Raw genomic sequence first — 12,706 nt, 5'->3', positions numbered from 1 at the left:
ATGGTTGTATTTCTTAGACTATATTAGTTTCAGTGGATTTGGTCTTAGTTGAACTCTTTTTAGCCTTATTTGAATGATCATAACTTAAGGTGATTTCCATTTCAAGTGAACTATACGTACTTTTGACAGAAAATGATACTGATTTTGCGGAGACTAGGTAGCTCTCGCAGTGAAGCCACTATACAGCCTAGCTTTGCTAAAGCTCGGAACCTGTGTTCCCTAACACATTGCCATCAGTTGACCCAGTGCCATCCACCTTTCTTTATTGTGCGTCTCAATATAAGTTTTCAGGTTCCTAGAAAAAAATGATCTGATTGGCCCAGCTGGATCATTCAGCTCTAAGCAGAGGACAGGATAAGTAGCAAAGACATGACAATGGGGGATTGTATGAGCTAGGCTGCCATCTTTGTTGTGTCTGCCACAGATACCTCTGATGTAGCCTTTCTTATACCTGTTTTCACACACACACATAATACTTTTTCATCCTCTTGTTCACAGCAGCATCCTTGGGGCCAGCATATGTACTGAGTGCTTGGTATATGTGATGCTCAGTGATACCTTTCATTTGGATTGAGGACAAAAAAATGTGGACTTCAAGGGCAGGCTGTCGTTAAGACTCCTGTGACATCTATGGTCCAGTATAAAGGCATTTCTTTACTTTTTTTCTCCAGATAGGCCCTGAATTAGCCTCGGTTCCTCCAAAAGTAGACAACGAGTTTCCCTAAACGCAAAAGCAGAACCTAGATTTCCACAAAGGCAAAGGCTTATGCAACAGGAGTTCATTTGCAGGTGTGATCTCAGGCAGCAGGTGGGAAAGAGACAAGAAGAGTGAAGTATTAAAGATGGGAGAGGCAGTACAAGCACTGTCAAGTTGGCCACTGCCGTAAGCAACCAGTTGCTCGCTATCACAGAATATGTTGAGAAGTGTCATGGAAAATGTCTTAGAACCTTTCAGGAGGATCCAGAATAAAGGGGGAGCATTTATCCCAGGGCTTCTATTGCCAGTTTGTCAAGCCATGGCCTATGGGGCTTTAATTTCCCTGTACTTAGGGATCTCCCAGTGGCCTGGGGTAGGAAGCAAGAGTCACTGTAGCAATAGCTGTAGTACTTGAAGCTATTGAGTTGTCCAACATAGGCTTTTATTAGAAGACCTCATTAAATAGTACCGTTCTCAGGTGTTCATTAAAAATCAATCACCCAGGAGTTCCCGTCGTGGCACAGTGGTTAACGAATCCGACTAGGAGCCATGAGGTTGTGGGTTCGGTCCCTGCCCTTGCTCAGTGGGTTAAAGATCCAGCATTGCAGTGAGCTGTGGTGTAGGCTGCAGACGCGGCTCAGATCCCGCGTTGCTGTGGCTCTGGCGTAGGCCAGTGGCTGCAGCTCCGATTCGACCCCTAGCCTGGGAACCTCCATATGCTGCAGGAGCCGCTCAAGAAATGGCAAAAAGACAAAAAAAAAAAAAAAAATCAATCACCCAAAAAAACTTGTAACCTCTCAGAATTGTAATCAATTTAAGATCATCCAGTCTAATCCTCTACCATTACATTTCTTTTTGTTTTGTTTTGTTTTTTTTACTGCCACACCTGAGGCATATGGAAGTTCCCAGGCTAGGCGTCAAATCAGCACTGCAGCTGTTGCCCTATGCCACAGCCACCACAAGGCGGTATCTGAGCTGCATCTGCAACCTATGCCATAGCTCGTGATCCTTAACCCACTGATTGAGGTCAGGGATCAAACTCGCCGCCTCATGGACACTATGTCAGGTTCTTAACTTGCTGAGCCTTAACTTGACTTTAAGTTCCATTCCTTTAAAATGCTTCTAGTCCGTTTTAGAACCCAGAGAAGCTACTTGATGTTCCCCCCAGTGATAGCCTGTGTGAAAGAGGCTTTCCAGTGATAGCATTCATACAAGTAATACTTTCTTTTGTGTCTGATCCTCAAGGTAGCTAGTAAATTTGAAATTTAAATGACTTTGCTGAATTTTGTTTGGTTATTTTTTAAAATGAACATGCAGAATTTAAATGAAATTGAGGAAAAGATAATAGCAACGATGATGTGATGGTGTATACTGTAAGTGTAGTGGTTTCAAAATGCATTTGTTATTCTCAAATAGATAACAGTTGCTTCATTATTTCAACTGTTTTTCAAAACAATTAATAAATATAGGCCCCCAAGACATGAATTGGAATATATTCTGTTAAAAAAAATCCACACATTAATTTTCTTCTTCTGTGAGTTTTTCAAAGTCCATAAATGAGCACAATGGAAGATTTTGGAGTTTAATTTCACTTTTCAGTTGCTATAACTAAGATGGAGATATATATTCATTAATTTGTGCCAGAGTCGATAGCATCTCCAAGATGATAACTTCTCAGTGTGTTAGAATAAGTTACTTTCTCTCAAGTGTTTCTTTAACATGTGACTCTACCTCACATTTCCTTTTTTATTTTTATTTTTTGCCTATCCTCATGAGTCGTAGATATTTCTGATCTGCAAGCACTTCTGAAAATTTCAGAATGAAGTGTGCTGAAACTTTCTTCTTTAGTTTCACAATATGTTAATGTTTATTTGGAAACCTCAAATAATTTTTTATGCCACTTGGCATTATAAAATTAGAACTTATTAGAACTTAATGTACATCTCCTTTATTGTTTTTCATTTCATTTATGTACTTGGTGAAATTAATGGCTTTAAGTTTCTATGGTTATTGCTTTGCCACATTTAAATATACTTAATAAATTACTGTAATTTAAAAATAATCTCTGTTTCTCTGGCACTAATGTTTCTTTTATTGTCATAACATGATTTATTAAAACCTTTTAAGTGTAATTTATTATGTAGGCTGTATAGATGAATCATGTCTGTATTAGGTAGGTAGACAATTGAGCTACTTTCCAGAAATGAAATATTGAGTATTTCAGGTGGTTTTTAGGGGTTTGCAAAGATCGACTCTTTTGAAAATTACAAGATTTCCCTCTAAATTAATTTGGTTTATAGTTTATTGCTTTTGGGCCAGATATGATAACATATTGAATTTATATGTGACTGCTGTGGCATTCAACACTTCTTTCTTTAGTAGATCAGGCTTACTCTAAATAATTTCGTATTATAGGTTTATAATATTTCACGTTAAATATACTCTTCCTGGATACATGTTACAAAGCCATGGCTATGGAAACTTTCTCAATTCTTTACTTTTTTTCCCTTTTCTTTTAGGATTTTCCTGTTGAACCAGTCATAATTGGGATAGCTTTACTACTTCTACAGACTCCAGCAAGTCAACAGAAGCCAATCTTAAGTCTAGGTAAAAAAAAAAAAAAAAAAAAAAAAAAAAAAATACACTCATAGGCATGAAGTGTAAATATAACACAGGTGTTGGTAGGAGTCACTTGAATTTTATATCATGCTATGCTATAAAGTTCTGTATACTTCGAGTTTCCATTCTGGAAGTTTTCTGTTTAGTCATTGTCAAATAGACCTTTCTTTTTCCTATCTAAAAAGGTGTTTTGTGCAAGGTTCTATATACCATAATTTACCAAGTATCTCAGTTGTTCATTAGGACATTATCATCTAAATTTCATAGCAGTGACATTGGTAAATATTTTGAAGAGCCGTGTCAGCTCATTCACAGTTATACAGTAAACTGAGATTCAGCAGCATAAAACCCTTGAGGCAAAATAAATGTTTAGGCTTTGTATTTGTTTTTAGACATCTGTATACCTTTCAAACTCTGTAAACCTCTGTCACCTTCAAAACTGGTGACACATTGAACAAGACTTAATTTATGATTATTCTATTAACCAACTTGGAACAAATGAAAGATAACATTCTTCTGACTGTGCAGTAATATTTATTTTTAAAAAAGTGAGGAATGGGGCTAAAGGGAGGCACCAAAAAATGTTCTAAGAATAACGTGATAAGGAATATATAAAAAAATAAAAGGTCTTTGTGTTTAAAAAAAAAAAAAAAAGAATCAAGTTGCCAGATCTGGCAGATTGGCAAACAAGTCCATTCCTTTAAAATGCAGCTTTTATGTTAATGCCGCTTTGCTTTATTTAGTCCAGTATAATCCATGTCTAAATTGTGATATATATGTTTTGATGCCTTGAGATACTGATATGTTCCCACTTGCATTTTTAAAAGTGCTTGAGCTAAGTACCGATTGTGCAGCTCATTCTTCTGGGCATTTTAATTCATCATAATTTCATTTACAGTCTGTCTTGAAAATGGCTTTAGCACATGGAGGGGATCTTTGACTCTTTTAAGAGCTTTTATTCCTGCCCTGTTTTTGCTTATTGGCCCTTTGCTCTTTGTGCCCTCTTCCCTAGTCCCTTTCTGAACTGCCTTTGCCATTTTTTTTTGTTTTTCCTTACAGCAGTGCGCATGGCATCCTCTTATTGGTATAATTTTCCAGTGCTCTTACTTCTGACAGCTGTAGTTTTACTTTTTTAAACAGCTTTGCTGAGGTAAATTTGTTTGCCATGAAATTTCAGCATTTTCAAGTGTACAGTAACATGCTTTTTAAATCAAATTTAGAGTCCTGAAGCCAGCACCACAATTAAGTTTCAGAACATTTGCATCAACCCCCCTCTGAAATTTCTTGTGCCCATTTACAGTTAATCCTCAGCCCCAGAAAAATGCTAATGTAAAGCTTTCTGTCTCTAAATTTGTCTTTTTTGGATATATCATGTATGTGGATTTTACTTGCTTTTTTGACCAAAAAAAAAATCAAGGCCCTAGAGAAACCACATTTCTAAATCTGAAGCTACAGTCCTTTATCATGGCTCATGTAAATAGGATGATGCAAGATCAAACACTCCAATTCTTTTATTATTTGTTGGAGAGAAGACTTTTTCTTTTGTAAACCAATGTCTCTGATTTAAGTTACCTTAGGTAGACTGAATAAACAATATTAAAAACTACTGAGCCAATATGTCATGTTGAAAAGTAAAGAACTGCTGTTTAGTATATTGGGAAAGAGTCTTCAGAAAATATTGATTATTTTGAATTTAAAAAATACACAGCACTAATAAAATGTTATGCTTCTTGATTATTAATACTGATCTTGATTGTAAATAGCAATTTATAAAAATGCTTGGAAGGTTTATAATATAAAATATAGAAATATTTGTATTGTATTCTTTTCCTGTTTTGTTAAAGATAATGGATTTTCACAGTAACTCAAACAATTATGGGTTAAGACTAACATTTAGGCAAAAAGTATAATTAGTAGTGTTGGAGTAATATGTGTTCGTATTTCATACCATGTTTAGGTTTAACTTCCAAGTGGTTGAAAGTATAATACTGATAATTTATTAACATGATTTAAGGCTTATAGAATTTTTTTTTTTTGGTATAGTGGGGGAATTAGTGTAAAAGTTTAAAATACTTTAATAATCTCATTCTGAAACCTACAAATAGCATCTTTTAGTAAACTAGCATTCATTTCAACAACTGCGAAAAAAGTATATTCTTGTTCATAGTTTTAGAGTAGACTGTACATGTTAGTAGGTTCTTATATGTGTGTTTCTGTTCTGTAAAGTGAGTTTCTATGTTAAAAAAAGAACCATTTATAAAACTGAGTTGGAGAGTTCCTGTCGTGGCACAGTGGAAATGAATCTGACTAGGAACCATGAGGCTGAGGGTTCGATCCTTGGCCTCGCTCAGTGGGTTAAGGATCCAGCGTTGCTGTGAGCTGTGGTGTAGGTCGCAGATGCGGCTTAGATATGGCATTGCTGTGGCTCTGGCATAGGCCGGCGGCAACAGCTCCAATTCGACCCCTAGCCTGGGAACCTCCCTATGCTGTGGGTGCAGCCCTAAAAAGACAGAAAAGACCAAAAAAAAAAAAACAAACCTAAGTTGGATTGTTCTGCCATTTATGGACTTGGAGACTATGGTGACTTGCTTCTTACGAGTTACACCTGAGGGACAGCCCTGCTTTACCCTGTTTACAACTGCATCTCTTAATACTGTTCTCAGCTGGGTTTGTCAGAGAAGCACACGTGTTGGTCTTATTATCCACAGATCAAGAACCTTGTGGTATCTTGGCCCTGTTGTTCAGGGCAGAGGATCTGACAGGCTACAAGGACAAAAGTTGAATTGAATTTTAAAGACATTCATATTGACCTAAAAACGAGTTGATTTTACTTTTTGACAAATGCTATGTATTCTCTCTAGGAATATCATCAAATTTTCAAATATATACTGAACAGCTTTTTTTAGAGAAGAATTAATTTTTATATTCTTTTTATTTCTAAAAGGATACTTTATCATTTTAGTTATGTGTCTGACCCAATTGTAAAAGGGTAAGAAAACCTTTTTTTTTGCATAGGACTCTAAAACAAAATAGCATTTTGTTTGACTGTAGTATTAATTTTAAAAACTCTGAATTATTGTTTTGATGACTAGCTTTGAAGCTTCTCTCTTCTGCTGAGGGTCAGAAAATCCCAAAGTCATCTTTGCTGCTCGTGATGCCCGTTCTGCAGATATTATCTTCTACTGCCTTGGAAGACTGTATATCCACGGATGAAGAAGGACCCTCTAGGCAGCAGTTGGCTCTAAACCTTTTAGAAATAGTACAGCAAGAGTCTTACAGAGACGACCACCAAAAGGTAATGACTTCATTGTTGTTTCTCTTAAATAAAGGTTAATTGTTAATGTGGGACTTATGTCATTGACAATAATCTCACCCTCTGATGACATATCTTTTTTGGGCTTAAACTATGTCACTGAATTTTACCATCTGTCAGGCAGTGGTGTAGATGTTAGTATATTCTTCTGGATGTGAGAGTATATTCTTCTGCTGTGACATAAGTTTTAGAAATACCGTATAAACGCTTTTGCTTGTTGAGTTTCCAGGGTATATTAGTAGTTAGAGGTCTTAAGGAATCTTGCAGAAAAGGAACTAGTTCTGTTTAACTGAGTGCTTCTCCAACATAATCTGACCATGGAACCCTTTGCTTCTCATCATATTGTTATTAAGGGCACGGTATTTCTAGACCTGTAGCAGTCCACAGTGGGAAATCTCAGTGGCCTAGAAGTTCTGGGATCTGTGAGAAGTAAGACTTCATTTTTTTCCCCCTTTTTTAAGGCCGAACCTATGGCTTATGGAAATTCTCAGGCTAGGGGTTGATTCACAGCTACAGCTGCCCGCCTACACCACAGCCACAGCAACACTAGATCCGAGCTGCATCTGCGACCTACACAACAGTTCATGGCAACACTGGATCCCTGACCCATTGAGCAAGGCCAGGGATTGGCCTGCATCCTAATGGATACTAGTTGGATGCATTTCCACTGTGCCACAGCGGGAACTCCATAAGACTTCATTTTTGAACATGGCACCTGATGCCATGTTCCCTGGTATATGGCTCTTGATGTCCCTTGTGTTTCCCCCTACTCTGCTGCCTTCATTTGGACTGTCATACTCTATTCCTATTCCTGCCTGCTAGGCTTAGCCCATTCTGCTTTGTCCGTCTCACTGTTTCTGTTAGAATAATGTTAAAGAATTGTCAGTGTCTGGTTAGTGGCTGGGCTCTAGGCCTACATTCGCCAGACTTTTTCAGTGTTTGAGGTTTACCTTTTGTAAAATGTAGTATTATTTCGCAGCTATGACTTTTATGGGGATTGAATGGGAATTAAAGAAGATAAAACTGGTAAAGCATCTTACGTCTCCGCAGAGAGAGGCATTCCACAAATGCAAGCGAGAACCACAGTTATTTTATCTTCAAAAGCAGAGATACCTCTGGTAGTGTATTGTTAAATGTTCTAGCAGCAAAAGTCCAGGCATTGTTAGGAATTCCTTATGTTCCTTGTTTGAGCAAACAGAAGCTAGCCAGTAGGCAAACCGAATGTATGCCACAACTTCCTATATCCTAATTGTTTGAGTAAAACGTTTAAACTTGAAATAGGTAATTGATTTGCATTAAGAGAAGGAAGTTGTTGCATCTGCTCTGATGGGACTACAAACTATGGCCAGAAGTTTATCTAATAGCCCTTTACCTTCCCTCTTGATTTGCCAAAGTAGAATAATAATTGGATTCTGAAAGGGGGTGGGGAACAGGGCAGTATGTCTGAGAGTTCTGTTCTTTTAAATCGTAAGTAGTATTTACTGAGGACACCCTCAATCTGATGTGTGAATACTCAGCTTACTGTTTGCTCAGGTGTGTGTGAATCTTATTCATCAGCACTACTAGCTGGATTTTCTCTTCAGCAGCTGGTGAAGAGGGAGGAGACAGGAATACTATTAGGGTATAAATGTCTTCCTGATAATAGTGTGTGCTTTTTGGAGGCTTTAAATGGATATATGGTCAGCCTTTTAAAAATGTTAAGCCACAGTTTACTGTTGGCTTTTCTTCTGCACCTGTCTGGACTCTATATTCCAAACATACCTATAAATTTAACCTGCCCCAAACTCTTCAAGTCTCTTCCTGAATCTTTGCTTTTACACATAATGCTCTTTTGTCTCCTTTGCCTATCCCCCTCATTCTTTAAGATCAAGCCAAATATTCTTAGCCTCCTTGAGTCAGAATTCATTACTAACTCTCCTTTGCTTTCCAAGCACTTTTAGCATTACTCAATTGTGTCTTTTTTTTTGTCCATTTCTTGGGCCGCTCCCATGGCATATGGAGGTTCCCAGGCTAGGGGTCTAATCGGTGCTGTAGCCGCCAGCTTACGCCAGAGCCACAGCAACGCAGGATCTGAGCTGCATCTGCAGCCTACACCTTAGCTCACGGCAATGCCAGATCCTTAACCCACTGAGCAAGGCCAGGGATCGAACCCGCAACCTCATAGTTCCTAGTCGGATTCGTTAACCACTGAGCCACAACAGGAACTCCTCAATTGTATCTTAATTTAGGGGATTACATATTTGTATCTCCAAGCATACTGGGAGCTCACTGAGGGAAGGAATCTTGGCCCTTTTCACACTTTGCCTTCATTTGCTTTCTTTCTTTCTTGTCTTTTTAGGGCTGCACCCAAGGCATATGGAGGTTCAGGCGAGGAGCCAAATTGGAGCTGAGGCTGCTGGCCTACACCATAGCCACAGCAATGCCAGATCCGAGCCACATCTGCGACCTACATCATAGCTCACAGCAAGGCCGGATCCTTAACCCACTGAGCGAAGCCAGGGATTGAACCTGCATCCTCCTGGATACTAATCAGATTCATTTCCACCGAGCCACAACAGGAACTTCTGCCTTTATTTTCTAATATTTTTAAAAATTAAAGTATAGCTTTTTTTTTCTTTTCTTTTCTTTTTTTTTTCTTTTTTTGGCTATACCAAAAAAGTGGAAGTTCCCTAGCTAGGGATCGAATCTGAACCATAGCAGCTACCTGAGCTGCTGAAGTGACGATGCTGTGTCCTTAACCCACTGCACCACAAGGTAACTCTGTATTAAAGTGTAGTTGATTTACAATGTTGTGCCAATTTCTGCCGTACAGGAAAGTGCCTCAGTTATACATATATATACATTCTTTTTAATAATCTTTTCCATCATGGTCTATCCCAGGAGATTGGATATAGTTCTCTGTGCTATATAGTAGGACCTTGTTGTTTATCCATTCTCAATGTAATAGTTTACATCTACTAACTCCCAAACTTCAATTCTGAGCATGTTAATATTTAAATTGCAACAGCTGTTGAACTTTTAGTATTTTTTTCCACCTCAGGTGTTTCTGCATTATTTTTTTCAGCTGATTATAGACAAGAGAATTAAGAATACTTTAGCCAGTTGTTAAACCGAATACTCTTTTCCACATACTTAAAAAACAAAACAAAACAGGTAACATCCTAACTTACTTCTCTTTGCATCCTTCACACCTGATCTCTTGTTTATCATGTAGAAGATATTCTGGAGATTTTTTTTTTTCAGTGAGGAAAGTGTGATTCTGATGTGAATATGAAAAACATTTTACCATCTCAATTTATTACAGAAAGACTTTGTTTAAAATCACAGATTTTTGTTGTTAATATATTTATTTCTTTTTAAATTGGTGACTCTGTCTTAAGAGTGTTTGGTTTAGAACTAGAGCGTTTCTTCAGAAGTACATTTCTGATAAATGAAACCAAGGGTAAATATACTGTACCATGCAGTTCTGTATTACTTATCTATTTCTGAAGTGTTGGTACATGAAGTAAAACACATTTTAACTTCCCCCAATTTCTAAGAATGAAAAAAGGAAGATATCAAACCGGTTAGTCATGTCTTTAAAAGATTAACACGATCCATAAGCATTTGTTTATTTTTAGTGGTATATGAAAAACAGGATCCCTTTCAATTAGGCTATTAAATGTGATATAATAAAACCATCTATTTATGTTCTCCTAGGTGAAAAAATTTAGTTGTAAATTCTAAACTACTTAAAATCTTACTGCCCTGACCCCAGAGAATGAGTTGGGCGGTGGGGGGAGAAGGCATCAGTATGTGATTGTAGTTAGAAGAGAGAAACCACACTGATAATTTGAACAAAGAAAAACTTAATACAAAGCATTATTAAGCAGTAAAAGGTATTTAATTACTGAAAGTTGTAAAGAGGCTCTAGGGAATATTGCAATAATAAATGTAGGGAGCAGCTACTACTTCTGGGGCTGAGGGAGAATGTCCAAGGAAGGAACTAAATGAATTTCCCCACTCAAGGCTGAGATCACACACCTTGTTGGAAAGATTGCAGCAATGCCTGCTAGGTTGTGAAGTGTACTGTGGTGCTGGCCAGAGCTGGTCCGCAGGACGCCATCTGCTGGGTCTCCTCCATGCCTCTGGCAATCATGGTAGGAGAAATATAAAAAGTATATGGGAACCTGAAGAAAAGCCCCTTCCTCCACTATGCCTTGCATAAGCTTTTCTGCACCTTCTATTAACAAGACCTAACATTTATCCAGAGAGCAAAGGAGAAATCTTGACAAGGAACAGATGTGGTATGACAAAGCCAGAAAAAGAAGGGTATATTTGGAGCTGAAAGGTAATAAACTGATAGCTGGCACAAACAGTGAGACAGAATCAGGCTCTTTTGGAGGGGAGTAAGAGTGGATGGGTGAAATAAAGTGGGAAAGAGACTTACAGCTAAATTCCTTCAAATATGTAGTAGGGCAAGATTCACCTCTATAGAACTGTTTTGGTCAACAGAAATATCTAGAGATAATGTGTCCAGCATACTTTTATTTATTGGTATTTTTGGATAAAGTACTTTATTCAAGCTTAAGTAAATTACCATGAACTTTATAGATGCAGACTATTGCGTTTGAATTGGATAAGCAATGAGATTCTGCTGTATAGCACAGGGAACCATATCCAATCACTTGTTATGGAACATGATGGAGGTGTGAGAAATGTGAGAGAAAGAAAATATATATATATATGTATGTATGTATATATGTATATATATGTGTGTATGTATGTGTATATATATATATAAATTTATATATGCATATAAATGATTGGGTCACTTTGCTGTAATGTAGAAATTGACAGAACACTGTAAATCAACTATAATGGAAAAGATAAAAATCATAAAATTAAAAAAAAAGTGTTAACACCTATACTTCTGAAACTATTCCAAAAAATTGCAGAGTAAGGAACACTCCCAAACTCATTCTATGAGGCCACCATCACTCTGATACCAAAACCAGACAAAGATACCACAACTGAAGAAAATTATAGGCAAATATCATTGATGAACATAGATGCAAAAATCCTCAACAAATTATAGCAGCCCAAATCCAGCAATACATTAAAAGGATTGTACACTATGATCAAGTGGGATTTATCCTAGGAATGCAAGGATTTTTCAGTATCTGCAAATCAATCAGTATGATATATCACATTAACAAACTGAAGAATAAAAACCATATGATCCTCTCCATAGATGCAGAAAAGGCATTTGACAAATCCAACATCCATATCTGATAAAAACATCCTGACAGTGGGCATAGAGGGAACCTTCCTCAATATAATAAAGGCCATATATGACAACCCCATTGCTGATATCATTTTCAATGGTGAAAAACTGATAGAATTGCGACTAAGATCAGGAACAAGACAAGGATATCTGCTCTCACCACGATTCTTCAAAATAGTTTTGGAAGTCCTAACCATGGCAATCAGAAAAGAAAAAGATATAAAAGGAATCCAAATTGGAAAGGCAGAAATAAAACTATCACCATTTGCAGATGACATGATACTATACCTAGAAAATCTTAAAGATGCTACTAGAAAACTATTAGAGCTCATCAATGAATTTGGTAAAGTTGCAGGATACAAAATTAATACACAGCAATCAACTCCATTTTTGTATACTAACAATGAAAGATCAGATAAAGAATTTAGGAAGACCATCCCTTTTACCATCACATAAAAAATACCTAGGAATAAACCTACCTAAAGAGACAAAAGACCTTTACTCTGAAAACTATAAGATGCTGATGAAAGAAATCAAACATGACACAAACAGATGGGAAGATATACATACTCTTGAATTGGAAGAATCATTATTACCAAAATGAGTATACTGCCCAGGGCAATCTACAGATTCAGTGCAATACCTGTCAAATTACCAATGGCATTTTTCACAGAACTAGAGCAAAATATTTTAAAGTTTGTTTGGAAGTACAAAAGACCAGAATAGCTAAAGCCATCCTGAGAAAGAAAAATGGAGTTGGAGGAATCAGGTGTACTGACTTCAGATTATACTACAAAGCTGCAGTCATCAA

At 37.1% G+C, this 12,706-nt stretch overlaps 1 protein-coding gene across 17 annotated transcripts in view; it reads left to right on the top strand.

The window, feature by feature from the left end:
- Nucleotides 1–12,706, top strand: part of FOCAD (focadhesin) — a 317,387-nt gene that overhangs the window by 84,966 nt on the left and 219,715 nt on the right. For all 17 annotated transcript variants that reach the window (XR_014820926.1, XR_014820919.1, XR_014820920.1 and 14 more), the window contains 2 exons: nucleotides 3,217–3,304; nucleotides 6,409–6,611. Coding sequence is in view for 9 of the 17 variants with exons in the window: in XM_021063120.2 (XP_020918779.1) it covers nucleotides 3,217–3,304; nucleotides 6,409–6,611 (291 nt within the window). In the remaining 8 variants the exon portion in view is untranslated. The remainder of the gene's footprint in view (nucleotides 1–3,216; nucleotides 3,305–6,408; nucleotides 6,612–12,706) is intronic.

Source organism: Sus scrofa, chromosome 1, assembly GCF_054392235.1.
Source record: "Sus scrofa isolate SSC_HxYL_T2T_F1_AM1 chromosome 1, Sscrofa_HxYL_maternal_Yorkshire_Landrace_v2.0, whole genome shotgun sequence".
Classification (NCBI taxonomy): Eukaryota; Metazoa; Chordata; class Mammalia; order Artiodactyla; family Suidae; genus Sus; species Sus scrofa.
The sequence above is the reverse complement of the archived record's forward strand: the minus strand, read 5'-3'. Positions and strand labels throughout refer to the sequence as shown.